Source organism: Aegilops tauschii, chromosome 3 (genome assembly GCF_002575655.3).
Source record: "Aegilops tauschii subsp. strangulata cultivar AL8/78 chromosome 3, Aet v6.0, whole genome shotgun sequence".
Classification (NCBI taxonomy): domain Eukaryota; kingdom Viridiplantae; phylum Streptophyta; class Magnoliopsida; order Poales; family Poaceae; genus Aegilops; species Aegilops tauschii.
This window is the reverse complement of record NC_053037.3, coordinates 404,943,070-404,968,740: the sequence shown is the minus strand read 5'-3', so window position 1 is coordinate 404,968,740 and position 25,671 is coordinate 404,943,070. Positions and strand designations below refer to the sequence as shown.

The 25,671-nt window shown below is 46.1% G+C and overlaps 3 protein-coding genes across 4 annotated transcripts; all 3 read left to right on the top strand.

Moving 5' to 3' along the window:
* Positions 1–3,784: 3,784 nt before the first annotated feature.
* Positions 3,785–9,659, top strand: LOC109742405 (NADP-dependent malic enzyme). The gene is made up of 20 exons (XM_020301491.4): positions 3,785–3,951; positions 4,085–4,425; positions 5,317–5,437; positions 5,509–5,583; positions 5,676–5,827; positions 5,907–6,012; positions 6,247–6,312; positions 6,398–6,493; positions 6,583–6,654; positions 6,776–6,859; positions 7,027–7,125; positions 7,628–7,675; positions 7,771–7,824; positions 7,915–8,013; positions 8,128–8,217; positions 8,296–8,373; positions 8,490–8,564; positions 8,652–8,742; positions 8,962–9,090; positions 9,184–9,659. The coding sequence occupies exons 1-20, from the start codon at positions 3,931–3,933 to the stop codon at positions 9,270–9,272; spliced, it is 1,986 nt and encodes a 661-aa protein (XP_020157080.1). The 5' UTR covers positions 3,785–3,930; the 3' UTR covers positions 9,273–9,659.
* Positions 9,660–13,527: 3,868 nt separating this feature from the next.
* On the top strand, positions 13,528–15,622 carry LOC109742414 (B3 domain-containing protein Os01g0723500). 2 transcript variants are annotated; one of them, XM_040404202.3, is made up of 4 exons: positions 13,528–13,848; positions 14,097–14,535; positions 14,647–14,993; positions 15,086–15,622. In XM_040404202.3, the coding sequence occupies exons 1-4, from the start codon at positions 13,756–13,758 to the stop codon at positions 15,353–15,355; spliced, it is 1,149 nt and encodes a 382-aa protein (XP_040260136.1). In that variant the 5' UTR covers positions 13,528–13,755; the 3' UTR covers positions 15,356–15,622. The 2 variants fall into 2 exon arrangements, with proteins under 2 accessions (XP_040260136.1, XP_020157089.1); XM_020301500.4 differs by having other exon boundaries at positions 13,530–13,848; positions 14,094–14,535.
* Positions 15,623–20,582: 4,960 nt separating this feature from the next.
* On the top strand, positions 20,583–24,682 carry LOC109742413 (ribose-phosphate pyrophosphokinase 3, chloroplastic). The gene is made up of 7 exons (XM_020301499.4): positions 20,583–21,242; positions 21,941–22,256; positions 22,351–22,446; positions 22,545–22,613; positions 22,714–22,842; positions 23,006–23,105; positions 24,246–24,682. Exons 1-7 carry the CDS (start codon positions 20,863–20,865, stop codon positions 24,377–24,379), a joined length of 1,224 nt encoding a protein of 407 aa, XP_020157088.1. The 5' UTR covers positions 20,583–20,862; the 3' UTR covers positions 24,380–24,682.
* The last annotated feature ends 989 nt before the right edge of the window (positions 24,683–25,671 follow it).

Below are 25,671 nucleotides of genomic sequence, written 5' to 3'. Positions count from 1 at the left end.
CATAGCAAAGTCATAGCAACATCAATCTCAGAACATAGTGGATACTAGGGATCAAACCCTAACAAAACTAACTCGATTACATGATAGATCTCATCCAACCCATCACCGTCCAGCGAGCCTACGATGGAATTACTCACGCACGGCGGTGAGCATCATGAAATTGGTGATGGAGGATGGTTGATGATGACGATGGCGACGGATTCCCCTCTCCGGAGCCCCGAACGGACTCCAGATCAGCCCTCCCGAGAGGTTTTAGGGCTTGGCGGCGGCTCCGTATCGTAAAACACGATGAATCCTTCTCTCTGATTTGTTTCTCCCCGAAAGTGAATATATGGAATTGGAGTTGAGGTCGGTGGAGCGTTAGGGGGCCCACGAGGCAGGGGGGCGCACCCAGGGGGCAGGCACGCCCCCACCCTCGTGGACAGGGTGTGGGCCCCCTGACGTGGATTTTTCTTCCGGTATTTTTAATATTTTCCAAAAAGATGTTCCGTGGAGTTTCAGGTCATTCCGAGAACTTTTGTTTCTGCACATAAATAACACCATGGAAAGTCTGCTGAAAACAGCGTCAGTCCGGGTTAGTTCCATTCAAATCATGCAAGTTAGAGTCCAAAACAAGGGCAAAAGTGTTTGGAAAAGTAGATATGACGGAGACGTATCAATGTATTCATGACAGTTGTGAGTATTGTTAATTAATGGTTTACTTAAGGTGGCAACTTTAATACACATCTGGGTGGATTGAGGCACCTGGGGAATCCAGTGATTGCCTGTATTTTTGGAAATCCCTGGGTACCGTGTGATTCTCCTATGGACTGCCACCCAGGCTCAAAGGGATCATGAGATTATTCATGCTAGAAACTTCCGTGTGCAGCCACAAGCTATTATGGGCTCTAGCATAGTTGATTAAGTCGTGTGAACTCTTACAGTGGTAGACTAGCAGATGTAGGGGATGTAGGTGGTACTGTCTACCCATCGTAAGGTGCTAACTCTTCTGAAAGACTGTGTCTCGGTCATTCGTTTCTCAAACACCTTGTAGTGCGAGAAATCCAACGGAGGAGATCGAGTCTTGTGGGGAAAAGTGCACAAACCTCTGTAGAGTGTACAAACTAATCATGGTTAGCCGTGTCCCCGGTTATGAACATCTTGAGTATCTGGTTCTTGGATTATCATGTGGATCTCATCACTCTTAATTATAAAATTTGATTGGGTTACTAATTACTTTTTAATTGGGATTGAGATGGGGTTTACCATTCTCAATGTTTAACAGCCACCATGATAGTTAAATAAAATATATTCCTTTTGTTGTAGGGAAAAATTGGCTTTTCGCAAAAACCTATTAACCATACAGCCTCCACCAGCCATATATGCATGTAGTGATAGCATTATTCTGTTCATTACTCTTTTGTGTTACATTGCCAGCATATTCCATGTGCTGACCCGTTTTCGGGCTGCAACGTATCATGTTGCAGACTTTTCAGACGACGAGTAAGGAGCCTTAGGTCGTGGTCTTTCACTCAGTGATGTCGTTGGAGTTGATGGACTCACTTTATCTTCCAAGCCTTCCGCTGTTATCGTATTAGATGGCCTTAAGCCATATTTATTGTAATAAGTTCTCTTTTGAGACATTCGATGTAATAAGTGTGTGATTGCTACTCTGTTATAAATCCTTCAAGTACTGTGCGTGTCAGCATTACCGATCCAAGGATGACACTGATGCACAGAGATCAGACTGTTTGAGGTCTGGTCGCTACATCCAGCCGCCGCGCCGCCCCCACCCGCGCCACCCAGCGACTGTTCCGGCGCTTCCCTGGTCTATCCCCGCGCCGCGGCGGCTTCCTCCGCCTCCCTCTAGTCACCGCCGCCCTTCGTGCGCGGCGGTACTCCGACGAACAGCGCGCGGCCGCTCGCTGCCGCTCGGCGCCCGCAAGGTATATATTGCTCAAACTTCATGAATTTGGTGCATGTCGATTATAGTTTTTATAGCCTATTATTGAACATTGGAGATGAGTTCGTCATATGATTCTTCCGAAGAAGAATTTGATATGGAAGAGGAGGAGGATCTTGCAATGATCCTAGCTATGCACATCAATAAAAAGCTGAAGCACGGTGGTTCGGTTATGGGTCGGCAGAAAATTTGGAGGGATAGGATCGATGCCCATAACAGATTGATGAGGCACTATTTCATGAAGAATCCTACATACCCGGAGTCGTACTTTCATCGCCGGTTTAGGATGAGCACCGAGTTGTTCAGGCGCATTGCAGAGAAAGTAGCGAGCCATGACCGGTTTCTCAACAAAGGAGGAATGCCGCCGGAGAGCTCGGGCATAGCACCTTTCAGAAGGTGACAGCCGCTTTGTGTATGTTGGCATACGGTATCCCGGCTGATCTAGTTGATGATCACTTGGCTATGGGTGAGAGCCAGGCCATCATGTGTGTCAAGCGCTTCGCAGTCGGAATTGTCCAAGTGTTTGGCCAGGAGTATTTGAAATCTCCCAATGCTGAAGAAGCCGCAAGGCTATTGGAGATGAACAAAGCTCGCGGCTTCCCAGGTATGCTTGGCTCAATAGATTGCATGCATTGGAGTTGGAAAAATTGTCCAAAGGCATGGCATGGGCAATTCCACAGCCAAAAAAAGGGTTCCACTATAATCCTTGAAGCGGTGGCCGATCAAAAGACTTGGATTTGGCATGCTTTCTTTGGAATGCCTGGATCTTTGAATGACATCAACGTTGTCAACCGGTCACCACTGATGAATAAGATTGCAAATGATGATTTGCCACCGGTGCAGTTTGTAGCAAATGGTCGTACATACAACTATGGCTATTATCTTGCGGATGGCATCTACCCAAAGTGGCAAACATTTGTGAAGCCGTTGAAAAAACTGGAAGGTAAGAAAAATCTTGATTTCCATAATGCTCGGGCGGGGGCTAGAAAAGATGTGGAGAGAGCTTTTGGGATTTTGCAAGCCCAATTTGCTATTGTGAGAGGACCGGCTAGATTTTGGGATCAAAAGATGCTTTGGTACATCATGCACGCTTGTGTTATCATGCACAACATGGTCATCGAGAATGAGTGTGACTAAGATGTAGACTACTCTCAGTATGAGCTCTTGGGACATCCTGTGCGAGTGCGACGGAGGGCTGAAAGGGTGGCCCGTTTTGTTGCCTCCTATCATGCCATCCGACGTCCGGCAGCGCATGATGATCTTGGAAGGATCTCATTGAGGAGTGGTGGGCATGGAATAGGCGACAAAGAGCATCATGATTTGTGCGTTTGATGTTGTATTGTTGAAGTATTTGTTGTATTGAACGATAAACTATTTGTTGTATTGAACGATAAATTATTTGTTTGAGTTGTAATAACGAAATTGAACTATTTATTTTGTTGATTTATTTTGTTTGTGTTTAATTTTTTTACTTGTGTTTGAAATGCATATGTTGTTTGTGCGAGAGTCGCGCGCGCTGCATTTTAGTGCGGCCGCTGGAGCCAGCGCTGCTCGTCGCGCCAAACCAGACGATGGACGCGCAGCAAAGTAGTTTTTAGGACGCGGCGCGTTGGGCGACCGTTGAAGATACTCTAAAGATGGATGTGATACAACATCAGGAAAATAGCTTTTCCGAAAATAAAATACGTGTCGCAAGCTTTTGTCATGCTTGGTGAAGGAAATTGCCACGCCGTTAAAAGTCTTGGATGCCATACTTAAAAATCTGGCATCTGATTTTTAGCATTTCCGAAGAGAAAAAACAGATCATTTACCAAAACCTTTGATTTGTCGCACCACCAAATGACGAAAGACAAAGCAGACACAAACCAACCACGTTTCAAGCTTCCACCTGTTTCCCTCCTCCCCGCTCCACCCCTTCCGCCGCCGGGGCGAGGCGCCTCGCCGTCGCTGTCAGGGCGGTGGCTGGTGGGGTCCGCTCGGCAGCGGCCATGCGCGCCCGCTTCCTTCCGGTAATCTCGCGCCCTCGACTCCCTCCTTCGGTCCACGCCCAGTTGCTGTCTTGGATCAATCAACAATACTAATATATTTGCTCCCGGCTAATCACACCACCACCTTTGATAAACACCACTGCTCCATCACCAGCTACTAGCGCGGCAGTGGCAACATCGGGCGAGCGGCTCAAGCGGTGCGCGGAGAGGCTGCTGCGGGCGCCACCAGTGCGGGGAAACGCGGAGGGGACTAGCGGCGGCGGCGGCGGCGGCGAGGTGGTGGCACGTCGGTAGGAGGGGGTTCGTGGCATCGGTGGAGGCGGGGGCGAAGGGGGAGATGGAGAGCACCATGAAGGAGATACGGGGAGGCGGGGCGCCGTGCGTGCTGGACATGGACGACGCGGCGACGGTGGGCGGCGGCGTCGAGGACACCTACGGCGAGGACCGCGCCACCGAGGAGCAGCTCGTCACGCCGTGGACCGTCTCTGTCGCGAGGTGAGCGTCCCAGTCGGAGGGTTACTTCGCTTGGTTCATTTTTCGGGATAAGCTTTCTGATCCGCCGTGGCCTGGGCCCTAGGGGCAGGGATTTCTGTTTCTTCCCCAAGACAAACGATTTAGTAGGAGGTTATGGCGTTTTGTGTCTTCTGGTCATCAGAATTTCGCACGGTTTTTATCAATTCTCAGCTGCCAATTTTTCATAAACTTCAGTCACCTAATGTTGCAGTATTGAACTTGGAAGTGTGCAATTTCAGAAGAAGAAAATAAACGTAATTGCAAGCTTACTCTTAAGTTATGTATGATGGTCAGATGCTTCAGAAGGTGACTAGGATGAAATAAAAAGTCATGCAACTTATAAATAGACAAGTCCTGAAATAATTTGCTGAAGGAATAGTTATTGATATGTTTTATCCTACTAGGCTGCAACTGACGACAATTGACAGGAAAAATGTTTTACGTCATGATGCTTCGTGTTTTCATATGAAATTGTGATATGTTTCGATTTCATATGAAACTGTGGTAGTATGATGACATATGAAATAAAAAATCACGCAACTTAGAATTAAACAGGCCCTAAAAAATCTGCTTAGGGAATAGTTATTGGTATTTTTTATCCTACTAGATGGTAACTGACGACAATTGACAGGAAAAAAGTTTTAAATCATGATGCTTTGTGTTGATTTTGCATCCCTGAGGTCGCCAAACTGATTTGATCTTAAGTATGCGGTAGTTGACACTACACAATAGTACTTCGCCTAATCATAAAACTGACATGGTAGAATTTGAGTCATTTACCAGTGGAAATGCATGATCACCCCTAGGTAAGGAGAAATTTGTGGGCTATATATATGCTCAAATGGAAATTCTAACTTGTTTGGTGCGTGGCAGCGGTTACAATTTGTTGAGGGATCCACGCTACAACAAGGGGCTTGCCTTCACAGAGAAGGAGCGTGAGACACACTACCTTCGTGGCCTTCTGCCACCAGCAGTCACATCCCAGGAGCTCCAGGTCTGACAATCCTTGATTCTTAATTTCATGTGTGGGCTCATCTCTGATCCAGTCTACTCTGATATTATCAGGAGAGGAAGATCATGCATAATATTCGCCAGTACCAGCTACCTCTGCAGCGTTACATGGCTATGATGGACCTTCAAGTAACTGTTCACTATATTTTTCTTAGCTTCCATAGTGTAGCTGATGTGAGAAATCTACTTTGGTTACACTGTTGTTTTAATCCATATTGCAGGAGGGGAATGAGAGGCTTTTCTACAAGCTCCTCATTGACAATGTTGAGGAGCTGCTTCCTATTGTGTACACTCCAACTGTTGGTGAGGCCTGCCAAAAGTACGGGTCTATATTTAGTCGTCCGCAGGGTCTTTACATCAGCTTGAAAGAGAAGTAAGCTTTGCTTCATGGATTTGTTCGTTGAGGTTCTATTTACTGTTCATGTTCATATAGAATTTTGCTGGCGGTGTAGGGGAAAGATCCTTGAGGTGCTGAAGAACTGGCCTGAGAGGAGCATTCAGGTTATTGTCGTTACTGACGGTGAACGTATTTTGGGGCTTGGAGATCTTGGATGCCAGGTATTTTCCTTTTATGTGTCTGAAAAATTATGATGTTCAACGACTTGTTCCTATCTCTTTCAGTTCTAGGCCTTATGGGGGCACACTCATGTGGGTGTTCGTGTGTCTGTACGTGTCTCCCTTGTAAACGGGACCTTATGGGGGCACACTCATGGACTAACGGGAAAAAGAAAGAAAAATATATGGTGAACTGCCTCTCAGGACCTCGTGCTGAATGCAATATTTTATATGCAGGGAATGGGGATTCCTGTTGGTAAGCTTTCCCTTTACACTGCTCTGGGAGGGGTTCGTCCATCTGCAGTAAGTTGCCAGTTATACCTACCTCTTTTCCTCAGACTACCGTTTCTTGGTTGCATGGACTAACATGTTGTTGGTATTCCTGAAGTGCTTGCCAATCACATTGGATGTTGGTACAAATAATGAGGAGCTTCTGAATGATGAATTTTACATTGGCTTGAGGCAAAGAAGGGTCACTGGCCAGGTTGGACGACGACGTTTTCTTCTGCCTGTATTCTTAACTCATTCTAGTTACCACCTGAAATTCTTAATTGGCCTTTTTTGTGCTATCAGGAGTATGCTGATTTTCTGCATGAATTTATGGCTGCTGTGAAGCAAAACTATGGGGAGAAAGTTCTCATTCAGGTAGCTTACATGCTAAGAAAAGCTATATTTTGAACAAAGTTTGGGAGCAGAAAATACATGCTGATGCGAAATGAGTTGCCTCGTGTTTATTATTACGAGTTAACGCCTTCTTATCATGCAGTTCGAGGATTTTGCAAACCACAATGCCTTTGATCTCCTTGCAAGATACGGAACAACCCACCTTGTATTCAATGATGACATTCAGGTACTGTAACTGAATGACTGTTAGCTTGGTTGTGATACAGTAAATTGTAAAATATAATTAAATGTAGCATAGAGTTGCCCTTAGATTTTTGTTGTCCATACAAATGTTAACTGGGGTCTGGGGCTTTTCGAATGTACTAATGTTGACTTACTGTTTACATATTGCAGGGAACAGCTTCGGTGGTCCTTGCTGGGCTTGTTGCAGCACTGAAATTAGTTGGTGGTACATTAGCAGAGCACACCTACCTGTTCTTGGGAGCTGGAGAGGTCTCTTTGTGCTTTCTTGTTTTGACATATCATTAGTTCACACAAAAGGATCACTCTTGCTTTCTCTGGGCTTCAATGTTTTCTAAGTTGTTAGGGCATTTCTAAGATTGAAATTTTTCTGCATATACCCTTCAATTTTATGTGTAAAACAGCAAACAGTTTCTACTTGCCCCCCTCCAAGGTTTAGTAACTTGTATTTGCTCCTACCCTCCCCCCTCCCTCCCCCACAGTTCAGAATACTTGATGGTCCCTTATTTGACTACACAATTTTTCACGCAAAAAAAAAGACTATACAATTTTATGTGTGCCAGCTATTTGCAGTTTTGTATTAAAAAACTGCATCATTCCAATTTTATCAGGATTAGTTCTCCTTTATTTTATGGTTCCTATTATAAATAATTACTATTAATTTCATTGAGTTTAAGTTTCTATTCGTCGGTTTATTGGAGGCTGTGTACCATATTTTCTCCACAAACCAATGTATTTGCTCTGGTGCTTGCAGGCTGGGACAGGTATTGCAGAACTTATAGCTCTTGAGATGTCAAGACAGGTGGTGCATCTTTTTTATCTTGGGTTTTGCTGTCATTTGCAGCTTGTGCACACATGTCATGAATCTGGACTGTCTAATAATTGTTGCCTGTGCAGACAAAAACACCAATAGACGAATGTCGCAAGAAAATCTGGCTTGTTGATTCAAAGGTTAGGAATATCTTGTATCTCTTTCAGTAATTTGGCCCAGAATTTCAGTGTATGCCTACTTGCTAACTATAGATGCTAATCCATTGACAGGGCCTGATCGTCAGTACGCGAAAGGAGTCCCTTCAACACTTCAAGAAACCATGGGCTCATGAGCATGAGCATGTCGGCAACCTCTTAGATGCAGTGAATGTATGAGTACGCTTTTGAAAAAGAATAATCTCATGAGTTTACCTTAGTTGTTCTCAGTCACTTGAATCTTTGCAAGCTTCTCTTCTGACCCAAGTTTGTCTTCTGACATTCCAGGCTATCAAACCAACAGTGTTGATTGGCACATCTGGAAAGGGGCAAACTTTCACACAGGAGGTTGTTGAAGCAATTTCCTCATTTAATGAGGTAACTTTCATCGTGCTAACTTGTTTTACTTTTTATTATTTTGAACAGTATCTAATGGTGTTCTGTAAGAAAATGTAGATGCCTATCATTCTTGCCCTGTCCAACCCAACGTCGCAGGCTGAGTGCACAGCTGAACAAGCTTACACATGGAGCAAGGTAATAATCTCTATCGGCAGTCAACTTGCTTTGTACTCGGAAACTGTTGTCTTATTGATAGAGGTATGCAACGTTATCAGTGCTAACTTTTCCGTGTTGACTGAATGGCTTAACAGGGTCGAGCAGTGTTTGCAACTGGAAGCCCATTTGATCCAGTGGAGTACAATGGCAAGACACATGTGCCTGGCCAGGTTTGAACAGCGAAATCTGTTCATTCAGAGATTTTATCTGCTTCAAATGGTCTGCACTGAACTTTTTTATATTGGTCCTGGTCACAGGCAAACAATGCATATATCTTTCCAGGGTTTGGCCTTGGAGTGGTGATGTCTGGGGCAATCCGTGTGCATGATGACATGCTTCTTGCAGCCTGTAAGTACTCGCCGGGATAGCTAATGTGCAACATATCGCTGTGTAATTCCACCAGACAAAATACAAATTTCAGAATAACTATTTCTTTTTAATTAAGAAGCTCTTCAGGACCCAACTTAGTTTACATGAAACTGATATACGCATACTTTAGGTCTTCTTGAAATAGTACTATGTGCTAATCCAGCAAACTGAATTTGATCCATTCCTTCCCTGGAACAGCGGAGGCTCTGGCTCAGCAGGTCACACAGGAGAATTTTGACAAGGGGCTCATTTACCCTCCCTTCTCAAATATCAGAAAGATCTCTGCTCACATCGCGGCCAACGTTGCAGCAAGGGCATATGAACTTGGTCAGCCACCACACTTGCCAATGTTCTCAAGTTATTAAATATAAATGCCTATCATCGTCTTTGCTCACCATCAATCCGTCTCACCCGTTGTAGGTTTGGCGAGTAGGCGCCCTCGGCCAAAGGACCTGGTCAAGTATGCGGAGAGCTGCATGTACAGCCCGATTTACCGCAATTACCGGTGAATCTGCATTCATCCGGCTGTGTACAGAAACTGTTTGTCCAACTACTTGCTTCAAAATCCCTGAAGAACACCACTTGTGGTTAAGCTGTGCAACCGGGGTTGGTTCAAGCTCTGTTTCGTATTTACTTCCTGTGCTGCCTATTATGTAGTACTCCCTCCGTCCCACAATGTAAGACGTTTTGCAAGCTATTTTGGGACGGGGGGAGTATTTCGCTTGCTACTACTACTTGGTCTGTATACTGTAGTGCTTTTGCCCTGGATGTGATGTATAAACTGCCTTTGTGGCAAGGTAAGATAAGTCTTTGTATTCTCATCGGACAAAGTTATCGTCCAGTGCATGTGCCGGAGAAGGACAGGTTTGGAATAAAAGTTTCTACAGTTTCTTCCTCGGTACTATGGCCATTGTTTTCTGCAAGTAGTTGGCCGCATGCATTCCTGGCTCTTTGGTGGCGACACCAGAAAAGATTCTCCTCCCGTAGGCCGTGGGCACGGCGCCCATACATGCATGATACTCCATGTCCATGGGGAGATTTTGGTAGGCAGGTGCAACGGACACCAGGTAAAGATCATTTTTTCTCAGCATGCTCTAAGCATATGCATGTCATTGCATGTTTTGAAAAGCAAAAAATCCAACGTGGTAGTAGCTCACCAAGCTATGCAGTGTTTGAGTTGCTATGATGCAACAGTTTGAGTGAATTGCAGAAAACCACCACATTTGGGGCTTCGTTTGCGGAAAACCACCGGGTCACTAATTTTTTGCAAAAATCACCGCGGATTCGGTAAACTTGTTGCAAATAGCACTAATCTGGTGATTTGCTGCGTTTGATCACTTTCTGACAAGTGGGGCTGGGCTGTAAGGAGCTGACTTGGCAAAACAATTGCATACACACCCCTGAATCTAAAAAACAAACTCAATCAGATCCCTGTGCACAAACTGCAAGGACCGAATCGACCAAACCCGCCGGGATGCCGCGCCCTGGCCGGAGCTGTCACGCGTGGGAGGGAGGCTGGTTCGCCGGGTGCTCGGCTGAGGGAGGTCGTCCCTTGCTGGCGCTCGTGGGCGGGATGGAGGATGGAAGGGGGGACGGCTGAGGGTGGGATGACTGCCACCGGCGAACCTGCCGGGATCTCGAGCTCCCTCTCACCTTCGTCTCTATGGATGGAAGGGTGACCGCGCCGGAGCCGGAGCCGCCGTCGTCGCAAGGAAGAGCCTCTGACCCACCGGCGTATGTGGATCCGTGCTCCCAACCCTCCTGCACCTCGCCCCAACCAGATCCTGGCTGCTCCTCCGCCGGCTTCGCCCTTTTGCTCGCCCCTGCCTCGACAGCATGTGGAGCCGCAGCGGCAACGGTGTTGTCTGGTCCGGTGAGCGTGATGGACGGCTACAGGAGGGCGTCGGGGGCCGACTTGGTGAACGACAGTGGTTGGCCAGCCGGACGACAACGGCAGTGTGCTGGCCGAGCTGGGCCCCGCGACGGCTCCTCGTTGGGCACACTGGTGGGCTGGAGGCTCTTCCTTGCCGAAGACGGCGGCGCCAGCTCCGGCGCGGTCACCCTGATGTCCCGAAGGAGCGCCGCGTTGAAGGCCTCGCCGGATTTGGTGTCCGGCTTCCCGCCGCCGCCTGGGAGGAGGCAGACGATGGGGGTGAAAGGGGGGCTGATTGCTTTTTTAATTTTTTAATAAGGGTGTATTTGTGAAATTCAGGGGTGTGTATGCAATTGTTTTGCCATGTCAGCTCCTTACAGCCCAGCCCCATTTGTCAGAAAGTGATAAAACGCAGCAAATCACAAGATTAGTGCTATTTGCAACAAGTTTACTGAATCCGCGGTGATTTTTGCCAAAAATTAGTGACCCGGTGGTTTTCCGCAAACGAAGCCTCAAATGTGGTGGTTTTCTGCAATTCACTCCAGTGCTTTCCTCTACCGTATGGCGCAATAATAATTGCAATCTGTGCATCTTGGGATGCATAAGTCGTGACCTTGACCGTGATAGTTTTTTTTCTTCAAAATGAAGTCATAAGATTTGCCTCGTCATTAAACGAGAAAGAATAGAGTTTTACAAGTGTCCCACAATCATGACATGGAAATTACTTGTGGAAAACAATATTCTCTGGTTTCTTAGCACCCGCGGTAACCCAAAAGGTTAGCCTCGTCGACTACAATTTTAAGGAGGATTGGCGGCAGTGCATTTTTGTTGCGGAACATCTTAGAGTTTCTTTCATTCTATATTGTCCAAGAGATGAGCACGCTGAGAAAGGCCATTTAACTGCGAGAGTAGTTGATAAAGCTCGTCTCTTGCGTTTTTGGGTGTAAATGACACTGTCCAAGTCTCCATGCTGGGTTCCAATTCGATCATCATTGTACTGTGGCAGAAAGCTGCAGCTAATCATGGAGCAAGACGCTAGCGGCAATTCTCATCTGATTGAGCAGAGACCTATGAACTGTAGCAACGAATCTAGGTTGGCTAAAGCGAGATTATGCAGATGCAAATTGAGACTCTTGCAATTTCTGCCCTCCCATACCATCTTGTAGTACTGCTAGCCAAGGGAAGTGAAATAAAGGGTGCACTGCTTTTTTTTTAAAGGAAGAAATTCTATTCCACTTAGACTAGGATCCTAGCCATATCGCTAGTCACCCCAAATCAGGGGCAACATCTGCCCAAACATGCGGGGATGTCTATCACCAGTCCCCGAACATTGTTTTTTTTTGGTCATGTTGTGCCCAAATGAATGACTGAAACCTATTTAAAAATCCAATTATTCACCGGAAGAGGTTAAATTAAAACACGTTGAAATTGGGGGATGGTCAGGCCTTAAACTTTCTCACATAGCTTGAGAAGATGCACATCTTAGGCACTTGTCAACCAGCCATGCGTAAAACCATCATATAACCTCTATTATTGGACAGTTTACTATGATCAGCCATCAATAATAGATGGTAAATCTTTGACATGAGAACGAATTGAAATATACTCAGGAATCCGAAAAGGCGTGATCTCGCACAATGATATCACTGTACATACATGTGCTTTCCTGTTGCAACTGTATGATGTTATTTATATATTAGCAAGTGTACTATTTGTGTCTATTAGCAAGTGTACTATTTGTGTCATTATTATGTCGTGTCTCTCGTGACCACTTTATGTATTCTGGGCTCATTTTAGAAACATTGTCGTTGCAAAGAAAAATTGTTGTACCTAGATTATAGAATACGGTATTTTGTGTGAAAAATAAAGTGGAGTTTTCAGCAGGAGCCGACACCATAAGTTACATGTAGCACATCCTTTGTCATATTATTCTTCCCGAGTGAATTAGTGGAACCTATTTGAAAATTTAATTATTCATCAGAAGAACTTAAATTAAAACACATTGAATTGGAGGGAGGGTTGGGCCTTAAACTTTCTCACATAACTTGAGAAGGTACACATTTTAGGCACTCTTCGACCGGCTATGCGTAAAACCATCATATAACCTCTATTATTGGACATTTTTACTGTAATCAACCATCAATGATAGAAGGTAAATCTTTGACATGACAACAGATTGAAATATACTCTGCAATCTAAAAAAGGGTGATCTCGCACAGTGATATCACTATATATATGCGTTCTTTTCTGTTACAAATGTACGGTGTTATTTATATATTACCAAGTGTATCGTTTGCGCTATTATTGTGTCACCTCTCGTGGCAACTTTATGTATGTTCGACTCATTTTACAAACATTGTCGTTGGAAAGAGGAACTGCACGCCGTACCAAGGTTATGGAATACGGTATTTTTCGTGGAAAATAAAATGCAGTTTTGAGCTGGAGTCAACGCTATTAGCTTCATATAACGCTTGGTTTTCAACATCAGTTTGTCTAATTCACATTTAGATGTTTTTCAACATATCTACGTTAGAAGTAAAAACTTGGGGAAAAAATAATTGGCATGTATTTTGGTATTTTCCTGAGAAAAACAGAGGCATGCATTTGACATGTACGACCGCGTCCGCTCGCGTTGCATGCAGCAAGGTTTCCATGAGCGGAAGTGCACGGTTGGTGTCAAAAAATAAAAGCGAAGTGCACTCGCTGGAGCCTGGGCCCAGGGTGCATGGTAGGGCCACATGGCCGGTGAGCCAGTGAAATGAGCATTTTGGCTTGGGAGTGGCCGAGTGGGACGGTGTGTTGCACCCTGGTTTCCGGGGGCTTTTTGGCGTAGTTTAATCATCAGCTGGCACCGCGCGCGTGAAATGAAATCAGACACCGCGCGCTCCACGGAGGCCGATCGCCGGCCACGGCCAAAAACCACCCCATCAAAAGCCGAGCTCTCTCGTCTCTTTCCCCGGCCGCGGTTAATTCCTCGCCCTTTTTTCCAGTGCCCTCGGCAGGTTTAACCTTATCGCCTCCTCCCTGCTACGGTGCGCGCGCGCACAGGCACAGGCACAGCACGCGGGTGCTGATCGCGGTGTGAGTGCTTACCTTCAGGAAGCACTTCCGATCCCTAGATGCCGGCCGCGGAGGGGCAGTCGCCGTTGGCGTCGGCGGAGAGGCGGCCGCACTTCTTCAAGGTGCTCATCGGCGACTTCAAGAAGCGCCTGGTGAGTGCACCATTCACGATTTCACGGGTACATGCATGTAAATGACTCCTTCCCGTACGTGGTGTCTTGCATTGCATGTGTTCTAGGCTTCTAGCTCTAACTTCGTTTGCCAAACTGATCAAAATACCGAGAACAAAAAACTTGCATGCCAATGCCATCGATGGATCCGAAGTGTAAGAAAGTTTGCACATATGTCGCGTCCTCTCAAAATGACTCGTCCATGCATTGCGTGCACGGAAATGCAGAAGATCCCGCCAAAGTTCTGCAAGCACATCCCCTGGGAGGCGTCCAGGAAAGCCAAGGGCCTGAAGGAGGCGTCCATGGCGGCCACCCTGGAGGGCCCCAGCGGCCGGACGTGGCAGGTCGTCATCCGCCGGACCGCCGAGGGCACCTTCTTCACCGCCGGCTGGGCCAAGTTCGTGCAGGACCAGGCGCTGCGGGAGCTGGAGTTCCTCGTCTTCCGCCACGACGGCGGCACCAGCTTCGCCGCCATGGTGTTCGACAAGTCCGCGTGCGAGCGGGAGGACCTGCTGCTCGCCGGCGACGCGCCCCGGCCGCGCAGGAAGCGGGGCCGGCCGAGGACGGCGTCGCGGGCCGTGGATGATTCGGCCGGCATGGAGCTGGTCCCGTACCAGCTGCCCCAAGTCGCGTGCTCCGATCGGATGCCGGAGTTGGACAAGTCAAATGGTACGTGTTCCCTCTGTTTCTCTTCCTTCTGGTACATAGCATTCAGATTTGTTTTTTCAGACGCAATGGCGATGTGCTCCGTTCAACACAATGCATGTAACGGTCTTGCAGGATCAGCCGGGCCTCCCAGCCCTATGAAGGCCGAGGTGGGCGCCGGCGAGCTCCCGCTGTGCTTGATCGCCGCAGCACCGCCGGCGTCGGGGCAGCTCTCGCCGGGCCGCTTGCCAGCCGGGAGCAAGGACGGGTGCGCGGTGAAAACGCGGAGCATCCACGGTGACCTCGCCGCGGCCAGCATCCCCCCTTCCGTGAGGAAGTACAACGGGTACGTGTCCCGGCGGCGGCCCGTGGCGAGCGCCGAGCGGCAGCGAGCCATGGAGCTCGCGCGCGCGTTCCGGTCGTCGCTCCCGTACTGCGTCATCCGCATGAGCACCATGCACGTCTACTACTCCTTCATGATGGTGAGCGCCGGCCGAGCAGCTAGCCCGCTCGTCAACTTGCCGAATGCCTGACCGTATGTGACGCGTGTCGATGTGTCCGCTCGTGCGTGCAGAGGTTCCCCACGGGGTTCTCGAGGCAGCACCTCCCCCGGGAGAAGACGGAGATGGTGCTCCGGGACCCGGACGGCAAGGCGTGGGCGGCGCTCTACATCCCCAGCACGAGGGACCGGCTGTCGCGCGGGTGGTGCGCGTTCGCGCGCGGCAACTGCCTCGAGGAAGGGGACTGCTGCGTCTTCGAGCTCGCCGGCGCCGCCGAGTTCCGCGTCCACATATTCCGGGTGGTGGAGCCGGCCGTGCCGGCGGTCAGGCTCCGATTAGCTTGAGCTTTAGCTGTACGCCTGCAATTATCTGGCGCGCATTGGATCGTCAGAGACACTCTGAACTAAAGCAATTAATCCCAACGGATAATTACTGTTCGAGTGCACACTCTTGGTGTCAACCAATACTGGAAATAGTACTAGCTAGCACCGCTGGATCATTCGTCTCCTCCAGAAAAATGCAATGCAGTAATTTAAGCTGAGGACCGTTGGAAGTGTTTTCTCCTTGTTTGGTGCCCTGGTGAATGAAGTATCCAAGAAATTTCTGTGTAATCTTCATGTGGACAATGCGGAAAAGTAATCGCAAGAACGTGGAAATGGTGTAAGTCGACGTCGCTCGTGACAAACCGTGAAGGAAATTGAACGAACGCAGCCTCACCGGTTGCTGCTGCTGCTGTACGACGCCGACGCTACAGGTGGACATGATGTGGAAAGATTGGGCTATTCCTTTCTTTACCCACTTGTACTAGTCGTCCCTACCAACCCCCCAAACGCCGTGTGCTCGCCGCAGCCGGCAGTGCGCGCGACCCCGGTTCGGCAAAAGTTGATTGGGAGCGGGGCGGCTAGGAATGTTTGGACCTGCTTGATCTTGGTCTAATGGTGTTTGTGGCACTTGTGGGGGCATACGAACGCCATGGCCGTTGATGGGATAGCAGTATCGTTGCAGGAGGTGCTACTCCATGTACGAAGGGAGTACAAAGCTTGGCGCAATGCCGGTTTGATCAAGGAGAGAATATCACATGAAAACCAAGTTTCGGTGAAAATCGACGAAAATTACGTGGAAACGATGTATAGATCAATGGATAGATGGCACCATATCGATGAAACCGATGGGAGCTCTCAAGCCAAACTCAATCCAATTAGTGTCGGACCTGATTGACCCGGTGTCAAATCAATGGGATACGGAGCTCGTTCGGAGTACTTTCTACGCCCCGATGCGGCAGCTATTCTTGCCATGGCAAGACTGCGTGTGGGAGGGGCGGATGTGTGGGCATGGGCAAGAGAATAGTCAGGCCTCTTCACGGTCAGGTCGGCATACAGGCATGAGGTGCAAACTAAGCTACAGGTGACTGAGACAGTTGGCTCATCATCTGGTGAATCGGCCATGTGGAAGGCTTTGTGGAAAATCAATGTGCTTCCAAAGATCCGGGTGTTTTGGTGGCGCGTGCTAAAGAATCTCTTGCCGTCCTATGGCGAGCTTTAGAGGAGGCATATCAAGCAGCTACCAAATTGCCCGATGTGTGGACATGACAACGAAATGTTGTTTCACTCGTTGATGGAATGTGACCATGCAAGACGTTTTTGGGAGGCAGCAGAACGTTTCTTTGGTATTGATATACCACGACTACACCCTCATGGTCTCGAGATCTGTTAGATCAACGACTATACAAGAAGGAGGTGGCGGCTATTATGATTACCGTGATGTGGGCTGTGTGGCATTCCAGGAACAACTACACTCATGGTGAATTGGTGTATCAGCCGGTCAAATCAATGGTGATCATCGAAGAGATTATCAGGGCCCTTGAGATCCCCGAGAGGAAGAAGACCCAAGCTACTGCCCCCTCCCCCCCCCCCCCCCAGGTGGCTCCCACCGGAGGAGGAATGGATAAAGATCAACACCGATGGTGCTACGGATATGGGTCTAATACGTGGAGGAGCGGGCTTCATTGCTCGAGAACATCATGGAGCTCTCGTTAGAGCTGGAGGGTCACGATATGACGGGGTTACTGACCCGTTATCCATTGAGCTACTTGCATGCAGAGACGCGATCCTAATGGCACGTGACATGGGCCTTCAGCAAGTGGTGGTGGAGACGGACTGTCAAGAGACCAGCGGCTCTGGGAGGTACCTCAGAGGTCGACGTGTTTTCACCTCATTACGGAGATGAAGGAGATGTCTACTTTGTTTCAGGGATTTAGGCTACGGTTTGCGTGTCGCCAGACTAACATGGCGGCACACTGTCTAGCTAGGCACTCGTTAAAACTTTCTATTTTTATGCACTTGTATGACACAATCCCTGGGTGGCTGATAGATTGTTTGCAGTCAGACATGCTAGCGCCTAATGAATAAAGAGCCGGAGGATGTTTAGCTTAAAAAAACGATGTTTTGAAGTTTCCAAAAAAAATACGGGATGTTAAGAGTGTGATGTTATATTAGCATGTGAAATTCCCAAGTTCAAAAGCACTACCATTTACCCTAGAAAAAAAGTATTACGATTTACGAGGTATGAAAACAATAAAATCAATATTGAATAGTGCCGAGCAGTAAACATCACTATTTATTGTTGAATTTGTTCTTTTCATTGCTTGTAAAATGGTAATGTGTTTCAACTTGAAATTCCACATGGCAACAAAGCATCACCCTCTTAAACTCATGCTTTTTCTTAAGTTTTTTTTTTGAAACTGTCAAACATGGTTTCCACAAAGTTTTCTTAAGACTTGGTTCCCATGTGATATTCTCCCTTTTTATCAAGGGTGATGTGTTCTCTTGCAGGACGAGATGGAGGGTGGCGAGTAGTCTGCAGCGTGTATTCGGCTGGGGTGCATTGTGCATGCTTGGTCTGGGCGGCTGTAATGGCACTGTATGTGGTCTTCTACAAATCTGATGCGACTTCGAGGTCGCATTCTTGAAATAGTTAACTATAATTTTCGAGAAAGTACAACTCGAGTTTTGTGACTTGCATTTTGTCAGGAAAGTGCAACTTGGTGAAAAATTATATATGCAAATTACACTTTGTACTAAAGTAAAATCACACCTTTTTTCAAAATCTGCTAAGATAGTTTATGAGATATAGCAATACCTTAAAATTTTCCTATGAATTATCTTGGTATCCCTATCAGTTACTCTTTTTTGAAAAACTCTCACTGGGACTTCTTAGAAGGGAAATATTTAAAACACTTTGATGCCTACAAAAGGGAATCTTGTGTCCATGGGTGGTAGAAATATCCTACTAAATGATGTCCTTTCTAGCAGCTCCTCTTACCACATGTCCACGTTCTTGTTTAACAAGACCTTATTGAAAACTAGACAAGCCTAGAAGAAGATATTTTGTCAAGGATGCCATGTTGAGAAGAGATACTATCTAGTGAAACGGACTATAATTTGTCATCTAAAAATAAAGGAGGACTGGGGGTCTTACAAAGCAAAACACTGGCCTTTTGGTTAAATGGTGGTGGAAGTTAGAACATAGGGGATGTACTATTGCAAACTATTGTTTAAATAACATGCGGAAGCAAACTGTTGCATCTATTGGAACTAAATTTAATGATTCTTCTTGATGGAAAGCAATTTTGAAAGTGGCATTTTCTATACGACTCTGGCAACCTCGCCTAACTTTGGAAAGACGCAATCCTAGGGAAAACTCCTTTGTGTGACTCAACTCTATGACATTTGCAACTTTCAGGACCGTACTGTCCAAGATTTTAGAAATAAAGACATTTCCACCTTGTTTAGCAGGAGACTAACACCTGATTTGTTCGGTCAATTGGACAACCTCTACTCTTTTCTGGCTGATATACCTATTTTCCAGTGAGTAAGATGAAGTATATTGGGTATTGAATTTTTTTTACAAATCCTTCTTGGTCAAATCCATGTACAGACGGAAACGGAGGACTAAAATTCACTTTAAAAACTATTTTTTTGTGGAAACTTTTTCAAGATGTTGTGCTAACTAGAGATGCTACGAAAATAAGAAATTGGTTCGGAAACCCTACATACTTTTTCCTTTTTCCTGTGATATACTTGAATCATCTCAACATATTTTCTTTTGCTGCCCTGTAGCAGGAGCGGTTTGACGTAGAGGGGATCGGTTTCGGCACTGATGTCTGTCCTAATAACATCGGGCAATTCTTTGCTTAACTTATTCTTTCCGACGGCAGGGAGGACGTTTCTATACTGTTGGTCTAACGGCTGTCACTTGGGCCAAGGACATGAATGTTCGGTTCATGGGTGTATATACACCATATATTTTAAAAAAGTAATTATATAAAAATTCAATATATTCTAAAAATATTCTTTAAATAAATTTGACTTTCCACTGTACTCGTAAAAAATTGCACGGAAAGAAAAAAACGTTGACTTTCGGGCAAAAAAGGGGCTTAAATAGTGTGAACAGTTTCTTGTATAGATCAATAAGCTTTTTTTACCCCAAAGTCAACAGTAGTTTTTATTCCCGAAAATTTATATACTGATGCAAAAGAAAGTCAAGTTTATTCTAAAAAGTCTTCTAAACTTTTTTGACTTTTATTATTATTATTTTTCCATATCAGGTACCAAAGGGCATTTCCCCATTTGGAACACCTACAATAGAGCTACTTCCGAGAAGATGATGATCGGATCAAAACCCTCTTTGATGATATCTTTGCAAGCTGCAAGTCTTTATTTTCCTATGTACGTATCCAAAAAGCAGGGACATGCAGGCTTTGAATATCGGAGCAGAGCCATTGAAGGCAAACACTATGAACTTGATGAAGTTGTGGAGCCAGGACCTGCGACCTCTGCCTAATGCAAAGTTCACAACTTCAGTTTTACCGGATGGCTATCTTATCTTTTGCTGTTCTTGCCTACGGGTCCGATTGGAATGTCGTTTTTCAGCTGAATACAACCATCAAATATACCACATACAGAAAAAACCGGCAGACTTCAACTGCGTGCTTCGATGATCGTTTCCGAGCAGTAATCGTTCCACGGGTATCCTAGATTATCCTTGTATCCAACCTGTAAACAAAATGCCTCACCTATGACCGGTTTCCCCGGCCCTCGTATTTATCTCTCCATCAGAAATTTGTTGGAGGCAGGTAATATACAATTGTAGAGAGTTGCAAGGCTAGCAAAAAATCTAGTATTGTAAGCGCGATTTAAGTGGTCTCTCGATTGTGGTTTCTGAGCTTGCTTTGTGGTGTTAGGATTAGTGTTATCTGTGGTGCTACCTGATTTTTGGGTAGTGCGTAGTGGTGGCTTTTCTGATAGTGCTTTGAACTGTCTTCTTCCTCCTTCACGCCTTTTATACCAAAACTCTGATATTGTATTTGTAGGAGCATGTTATTTTATTTTTTTGCAATGAAAAGGGGATAATCCCGGTTAAAAAAGACAATATACCATAAAATGAGAAGAAACCATTAGATAATCGGAATCACACTCTTTTTTTAGGGAATCACACTTGTTATGTTTTTTTTTCGAATCCTATTAACATAACAACAGAAAAATGACGTTTCGGATCCTTATCGGCTGACCACACCGCACCAGCACTCCGGCGGGCACACGCCGTCCTCCCCGGTCGCGAGTCCGCCCTGGACCGCACCTACCCAAACGAGACGACCCACCGTCCGCCGCCGGTGCGCCCACGCCGCTCTCCTCTGACCTCTGTCCAACCCCGACAATTCTCTCCCACGGTAAACAAACACGCGCAGTACATAAACTACCGCGCGCACCTGCACCCCCTCGGCCTGTTCACCTGCCACATCAGAACCAGTCCTCCCCCTCCCGGCGCGCGTGACAGGCGAGGCAGACCGAAGATGGCAACGGCAGCCTCCGCCTCCGCCTCCCCCGCCGCTCTCCGCGCCAAAACCCCAGCCCCGGGCGCGCACCCCAGCCCGAAATCCAGCCTCGCATTCCCGTGGCCTTCCCCGGGAGCCTCCGCCTCCGCCTCCGCCGCTGCCTCCGGCAGGCTCCACGCCAGCCTCCACCTCGGCGGGGTCCGCGGCGTCGGCACCGCCAACGGCACCGGCCTCCACGTGCTGCACCCCGACGTCAAGCCGCTGGCCGTGCCCAAGATGGCCGGCGGCGCCGGGGCACAGAAGAGCATCCTGCTCTACCACTGCGAGGAGATGAGGGATCTCGCCCAGCAGGTGGCCGCCCGGAACGACGACATCGAGCTCTGCACCATCTCCTGGAGGTCCCACCCGAGCTCCCTCTTCACTTCTAGTACTGCGTTGCTCTGTTTTTCTCTTTAATTGGGTGTTTGAATTTTATTTGGTGCCTCCGGAATATCGGATTCTCTGGGCACACAATTTGAGCCCCAAGCTTTCAATCTGTCGGAGGGAAGTCTCTCGATTGGCGCAGTTCAATTCAGGGAAAATTGGCAGATGTGATGATTTTGGCGTCGGCTCGTTTAAACTTGCAGAGTGCATCAGGATGACATTTCTTCCCCAAACTGATGGGAAAATCATGTTATGCAAAAATACCCAAAGTGGGTGGAAAGTGGAAACATTCTGAAGACATCTCAATTGATAATTCATGGAGGGGATCTAACTCAATTACTGTCCAGTAGGCACTTGAGAGAACAGAAGCATGTTACCCACTTATCGTCTAGCAACTGATACTACAATTCGCGTAGAAACTGTACTTACTTTCACAAACGCCTGTCATGGCCCAAAAACTGATTTAGTAGCATATACGTGATTGCTCATGGGCACCATCACGGGACGTAGATTTGATAGTGTAAATCATCGCAATGTTCTGATCATGGTAATTTAGGAGTAGGCAGGAACGAGGACTTTTTTACTTTTAAATTTGTCTCTGCAGCAACTTATTTAATGTTAGTAGAAGTACGCCAAACTTCTCTCTCCTGTTAACTTCTGCTCAATTTTTCAGGAAGTTTCCGGATGGATTCCCAGATTTGTTCATACCAAATGCGCAGAACATTCGTGGGCGACATGTTGCTTTCTTAGCATCATTCAGCTCGCCTGGTGTCATATTTGAGCAAATATCGATTATATATAATCTGCCAAAGCTGTTCATTGCTTCATTTACTTTGATACTGCCATTTTTCCCAACTGGGACTTCCGAGCGTATGGAAGACGAAGGAGATGTCGCAACCGCCTTTACACTTGCTAGAAGCTTGTCACACATACCAATATCCAGAGGTGGACCCACCAGTTTAGTGATTTTTGATATTCATGCTTTGCAGGTAAGTGAAATTCGTCCATATCATCCAGTTGAGTTCTTCACCTGTTCCTTTAAAAAAATTAATACGTGTAAACTTGTGTTCAACAATACATCAGGAGAGATTCTACTTTGGAGACGCAATCTTACCATGTTTCGAGAGTGGCATCCCCTTGTTGAAAAGTAGGCTTCAGGAGCTACCTGATTCTGATAATGTGAGTACGCCCGAGTCCCAAGTAAATGAAGAAAAACAGGTTTTAATTTACAGTGTTATATGGTATCAGTCTGATACACTCCTTAATATGTTTTTCAGATAGCCATAGCTTTTCCAGATGACGGCGCATGGAAGCGCTTCTATAAGCAACTTCAACATTTTCCTATGGTAAATATGCTCTGTCCAAATACCTCTAAACACCAATGGAATTGTCATTCTTACCTATTTATTGAATAATGACTTGTTTCCGCAAAATGTCTTGAAATAGATTATATGCAACAAAGTTAGAGAAGGTGATCAAAGAATTGTGCGTATAAAAGAAGGAGATGCTAGAGGCCGTCATGTTGTTATAGTGGATGACTTAGTGCAGTCTGGTGGTACTTTGATTGAATGCCAGGTAATGAAATTTGTTTATGGCTTAAAATCTCCTTTTATTGTGGTGATTAATTGTGGATCTTCAACTCATGTGTCCTTGTGGTTGAATAAATTTATTTCTCAATTATGTATTTTTTACCATACTTCATCAAGAGTGTAAGCTGATGCTCTAGTTTCCTGTGCAGAAAGTGTTGGCTGCTCATGGAGCAGCAAAGGTTAGTGCGTACGTGACACATGGCATTTTCCCCAACAAATCATGGGAGAAATTTAAGCCTGATAATGGAGGTATGTACCCGTCATTAGCTTCATAATATTAGCATGCTAAAAGGTTTCCCTTAATAATAATAATAATAATAATAATAATAATAATAATAATATTCTCTTTATTGCTCCTGAATCAGAGATTCAGAGGGAATTAATATGATTATGGACAAGTTTGTTTCTTTCTCAGCTGATACCCTTTCAATAGCATGTGACCGAATTAGAACAGCTGGTCAAATTGGTTGGCAAACCTGTGTTTCTCTTTTTTCTTAGCTTTTTCACTGTCAAACCTTTCACCTACCATACATCTTTGACTGAGCAACTGAATTATTGACTTTTCCAAGGAGTTTACATATGAAATGTCCTTCGCCCTAGAGGGAAAACCATTTTTCTCTTCTTTTTGCCAAGGCAACTTCTAGCTGCAAACTTGTCCAACTTTTGGCTGGCATGGGATGAAATCCTAAAGATATGAAAGAAAGAAGGCTTCCAGTTCCTACAGCGACACATAAAATCTCATGATTTTCCTTGCATCCTACTTTCTTGTTAATGCAATGGAGCTGCATCATGTTTTCAACTCCAATGTTATGTATCTTTTTGTCCAAAGTGGGCAAAAGCTGGAGTGGCAAAAACAAGGTTTTCCCTTTTGTCCTAACACCTTGAGACACCAATTTGGAGAACCCACTTTTGACTGTTCACACAAATAACTGTCTTATAAGGTTTCAACTCCAATGTTATATTCTTCACATCCTAATTCACCATTGAGGCAATTAGGATGCATCGTTCCCCGTAACCTTTCCTTATGCAAGTAAAATCATCTGTTCAAAACACTTTGTGTGAAGCACTACCCAAGGAAAGCTTTGTGGTTCGATGCATTGAAAGTTATTTACAAGCCTGAGAAGCGACCAATAGCCCAGAGTACAATGCTTCATTTGTCCTGGCAAGCGGGCCAGATGCAGAACTTAAACCGTGGAAGAGGGTCTTGTGGTAGGACTTAAAAATACTGAGCGTGCCCATACTTACCTCTGTGTACATGACGATGGTGGAAGCACCTTTGCGCAAATGGAATTTCAAGAGCTTTTGCTAGTTCAGCACTTTTGTGTTAAAAATAAATTTTCTGCATTTTCTTGATTATACTTACCAACTTGGTCATTGTAAAAATTTCAGAGGGTCCGGAGCATGCCCTGAGCCACTTTTGGATTACCGACTCGTGCCCTCTCACTGTTGAAGCGGTCAAGGACAGGCGGCCGTTTGAAATTCTCAGCCTGGCAGATTCTATTGCTTCCGCTCTTCAGATTTAGCAAGCTGATTTGGTCTGCTCGCTCGGCTGCGATATTGTTTAGTTCATTTTTCTAGCACATCTCCTCCCCACCTTTTTTTGCAGTAGTTTCTTTTGCCTTGGATATTGTTTAGTTCATCTTTTAATCTTTATTATTCCCGAGAAACCTCAGATCCTACATCTTCAGTTCTTCACCTTAGGGAAGCGTTCAATGGATTGTTGGGACCGCAAAAACATTTCTAGGATAGTATGCCTAATAACTTGGCAGGACAAGCCAAGTGAGTCACATGTTTGCTATATATAAATAAAAAATCAAATAAGTTTATCTGGCTTGTATTCTTGCATACTTTTCTTCCGATTTATGTCATATTTATGGTGGCTGATTCCGGTGGTAAGAAGGATTTCGCAAGTGCCTGCCAGTGCTGTTGCCATGCTGCCGCAGTGCCGCTACATGTGGGATGTTTGCTCGTCGACTCTAACACTTGGTGTCAGGATCTTAGCGGGATTTGGATTGATAAGGATAGTCCTTGGCTTCCCCTTCCTCAAGCACTGGGTTATATGACCACCCCCCCCCCCCCCCCCCCCCCCCCCCCCCCCTGCGGTTAAACAATTTTACATCGCAGATAAGACTGTCTGCCAAAGGATAACTGAACTTAAATCGCTTTGGCTTCCTTCCAGTTGACGGGAAAGTTCTGAGCCGTTGCGACGCGATGGATGAATCTAAATCGTCGAGTCATCATAACCGAAATTGTGTTTCACTTTATGCCTTCTCCCCTGTTTCACTGGCTTTGGAAACTCCGCTGGCGGACAGCTACCTTCTACTCCCTCCTTTCTGGTTACAAGGTTTATCTCAACTCTTTTGATTTTCCAATTTAGAGGGCTCATCTCCATCTCATTTTTAGTTTTCAATGCGCATTGAATCTTTGCATGCAAGAATAAAAAAAACACATATAATGTTCCTACTCAACTAGTGGCTAAGCTGCATGATACATTCCTCCACTCACAAAATGCCTTGCTAGATGAGATTTGAGTCCTATAAAATGGTGCACATGGGAGTAGCTCGTAGGCTCACCTGTTTGAGCCATTATCATGGCGCACATGATTCGCTCGTGGGATGGCACAAACATGTAGGAATTGTGGGCAGTGCATATATTTGGCTATGGGCCGGGCCAGGCCGGGCCTGAAAAAGCCCACGGCAGAAAACTGAGGCCCAGGCCCTCCTAGGCCCTACCATTGGGCCTACTTTTCAAGCCCAAGCCCGGCCCATCTGGTAAAAAGCCCTGAAAAGCCCTTAGGGCTTAGGGCCGTGGGCCG

What these genes read in the sequence shown, in the direction of transcription:
- LOC109742414 (XM_020301500.4), top strand. Translation starts at nt 13,756, where the DNA reads ATGCCGGCCGCGGAGGGGCAGTCGCCGTTGGCGTCGGCGGAGAGGCGG. An exon ending in GCGACTTCAAGAAGCGCCTG is followed by an intron (nt 13,849 to 14,093) that starts GTGAGTGCACCA and finishes ACGGAAATGCAG; the next exon opens with AAGATCCCGCCAAAGTTCTG. An exon ending in GGAGTTGGACAAGTCAAATG is followed by an intron (nt 14,536 to 14,646) that starts GTACGTGTTCCC and finishes ACGGTCTTGCAG; the next exon opens with GATCAGCCGGGCCTCCCAGC.
- LOC109742413 (XM_020301499.4), top strand. Translation starts at nt 20,863, where the DNA reads ATGGCAACGGCAGCCTCCGCCTCCGCCTCCCCCGCCGCTCTCCGCGCC. An exon ending in AACTTCAACATTTTCCTATG is followed by an intron (nt 22,614 to 22,713) that starts GTAAATATGCTC and finishes GTCTTGAAATAG; the next exon opens with ATTATATGCAACAAAGTTAG. An exon ending in GTACTTTGATTGAATGCCAG is followed by an intron (nt 22,843 to 23,005) that starts GTAATGAAATTT and finishes TTTCCTGTGCAG; the next exon opens with AAAGTGTTGGCTGCTCATGG.
- LOC109742405 (XM_020301491.4), top strand. Translation starts at nt 3,931, where the DNA reads ATGCGCGCCCGCTTCCTTCCG. An exon ending in TGCGCGCCCGCTTCCTTCCG is followed by an intron (nt 3,952 to 4,084) that starts GTAATCTCGCGC and finishes CTCCATCACCAG; the next exon opens with CTACTAGCGCGGCAGTGGCA. An exon ending in TACATCAGCTTGAAAGAGAA is followed by an intron (nt 5,828 to 5,906) that starts GTAAGCTTTGCT and finishes CTGGCGGTGTAG; the next exon opens with GGGAAAGATCCTTGAGGTGC.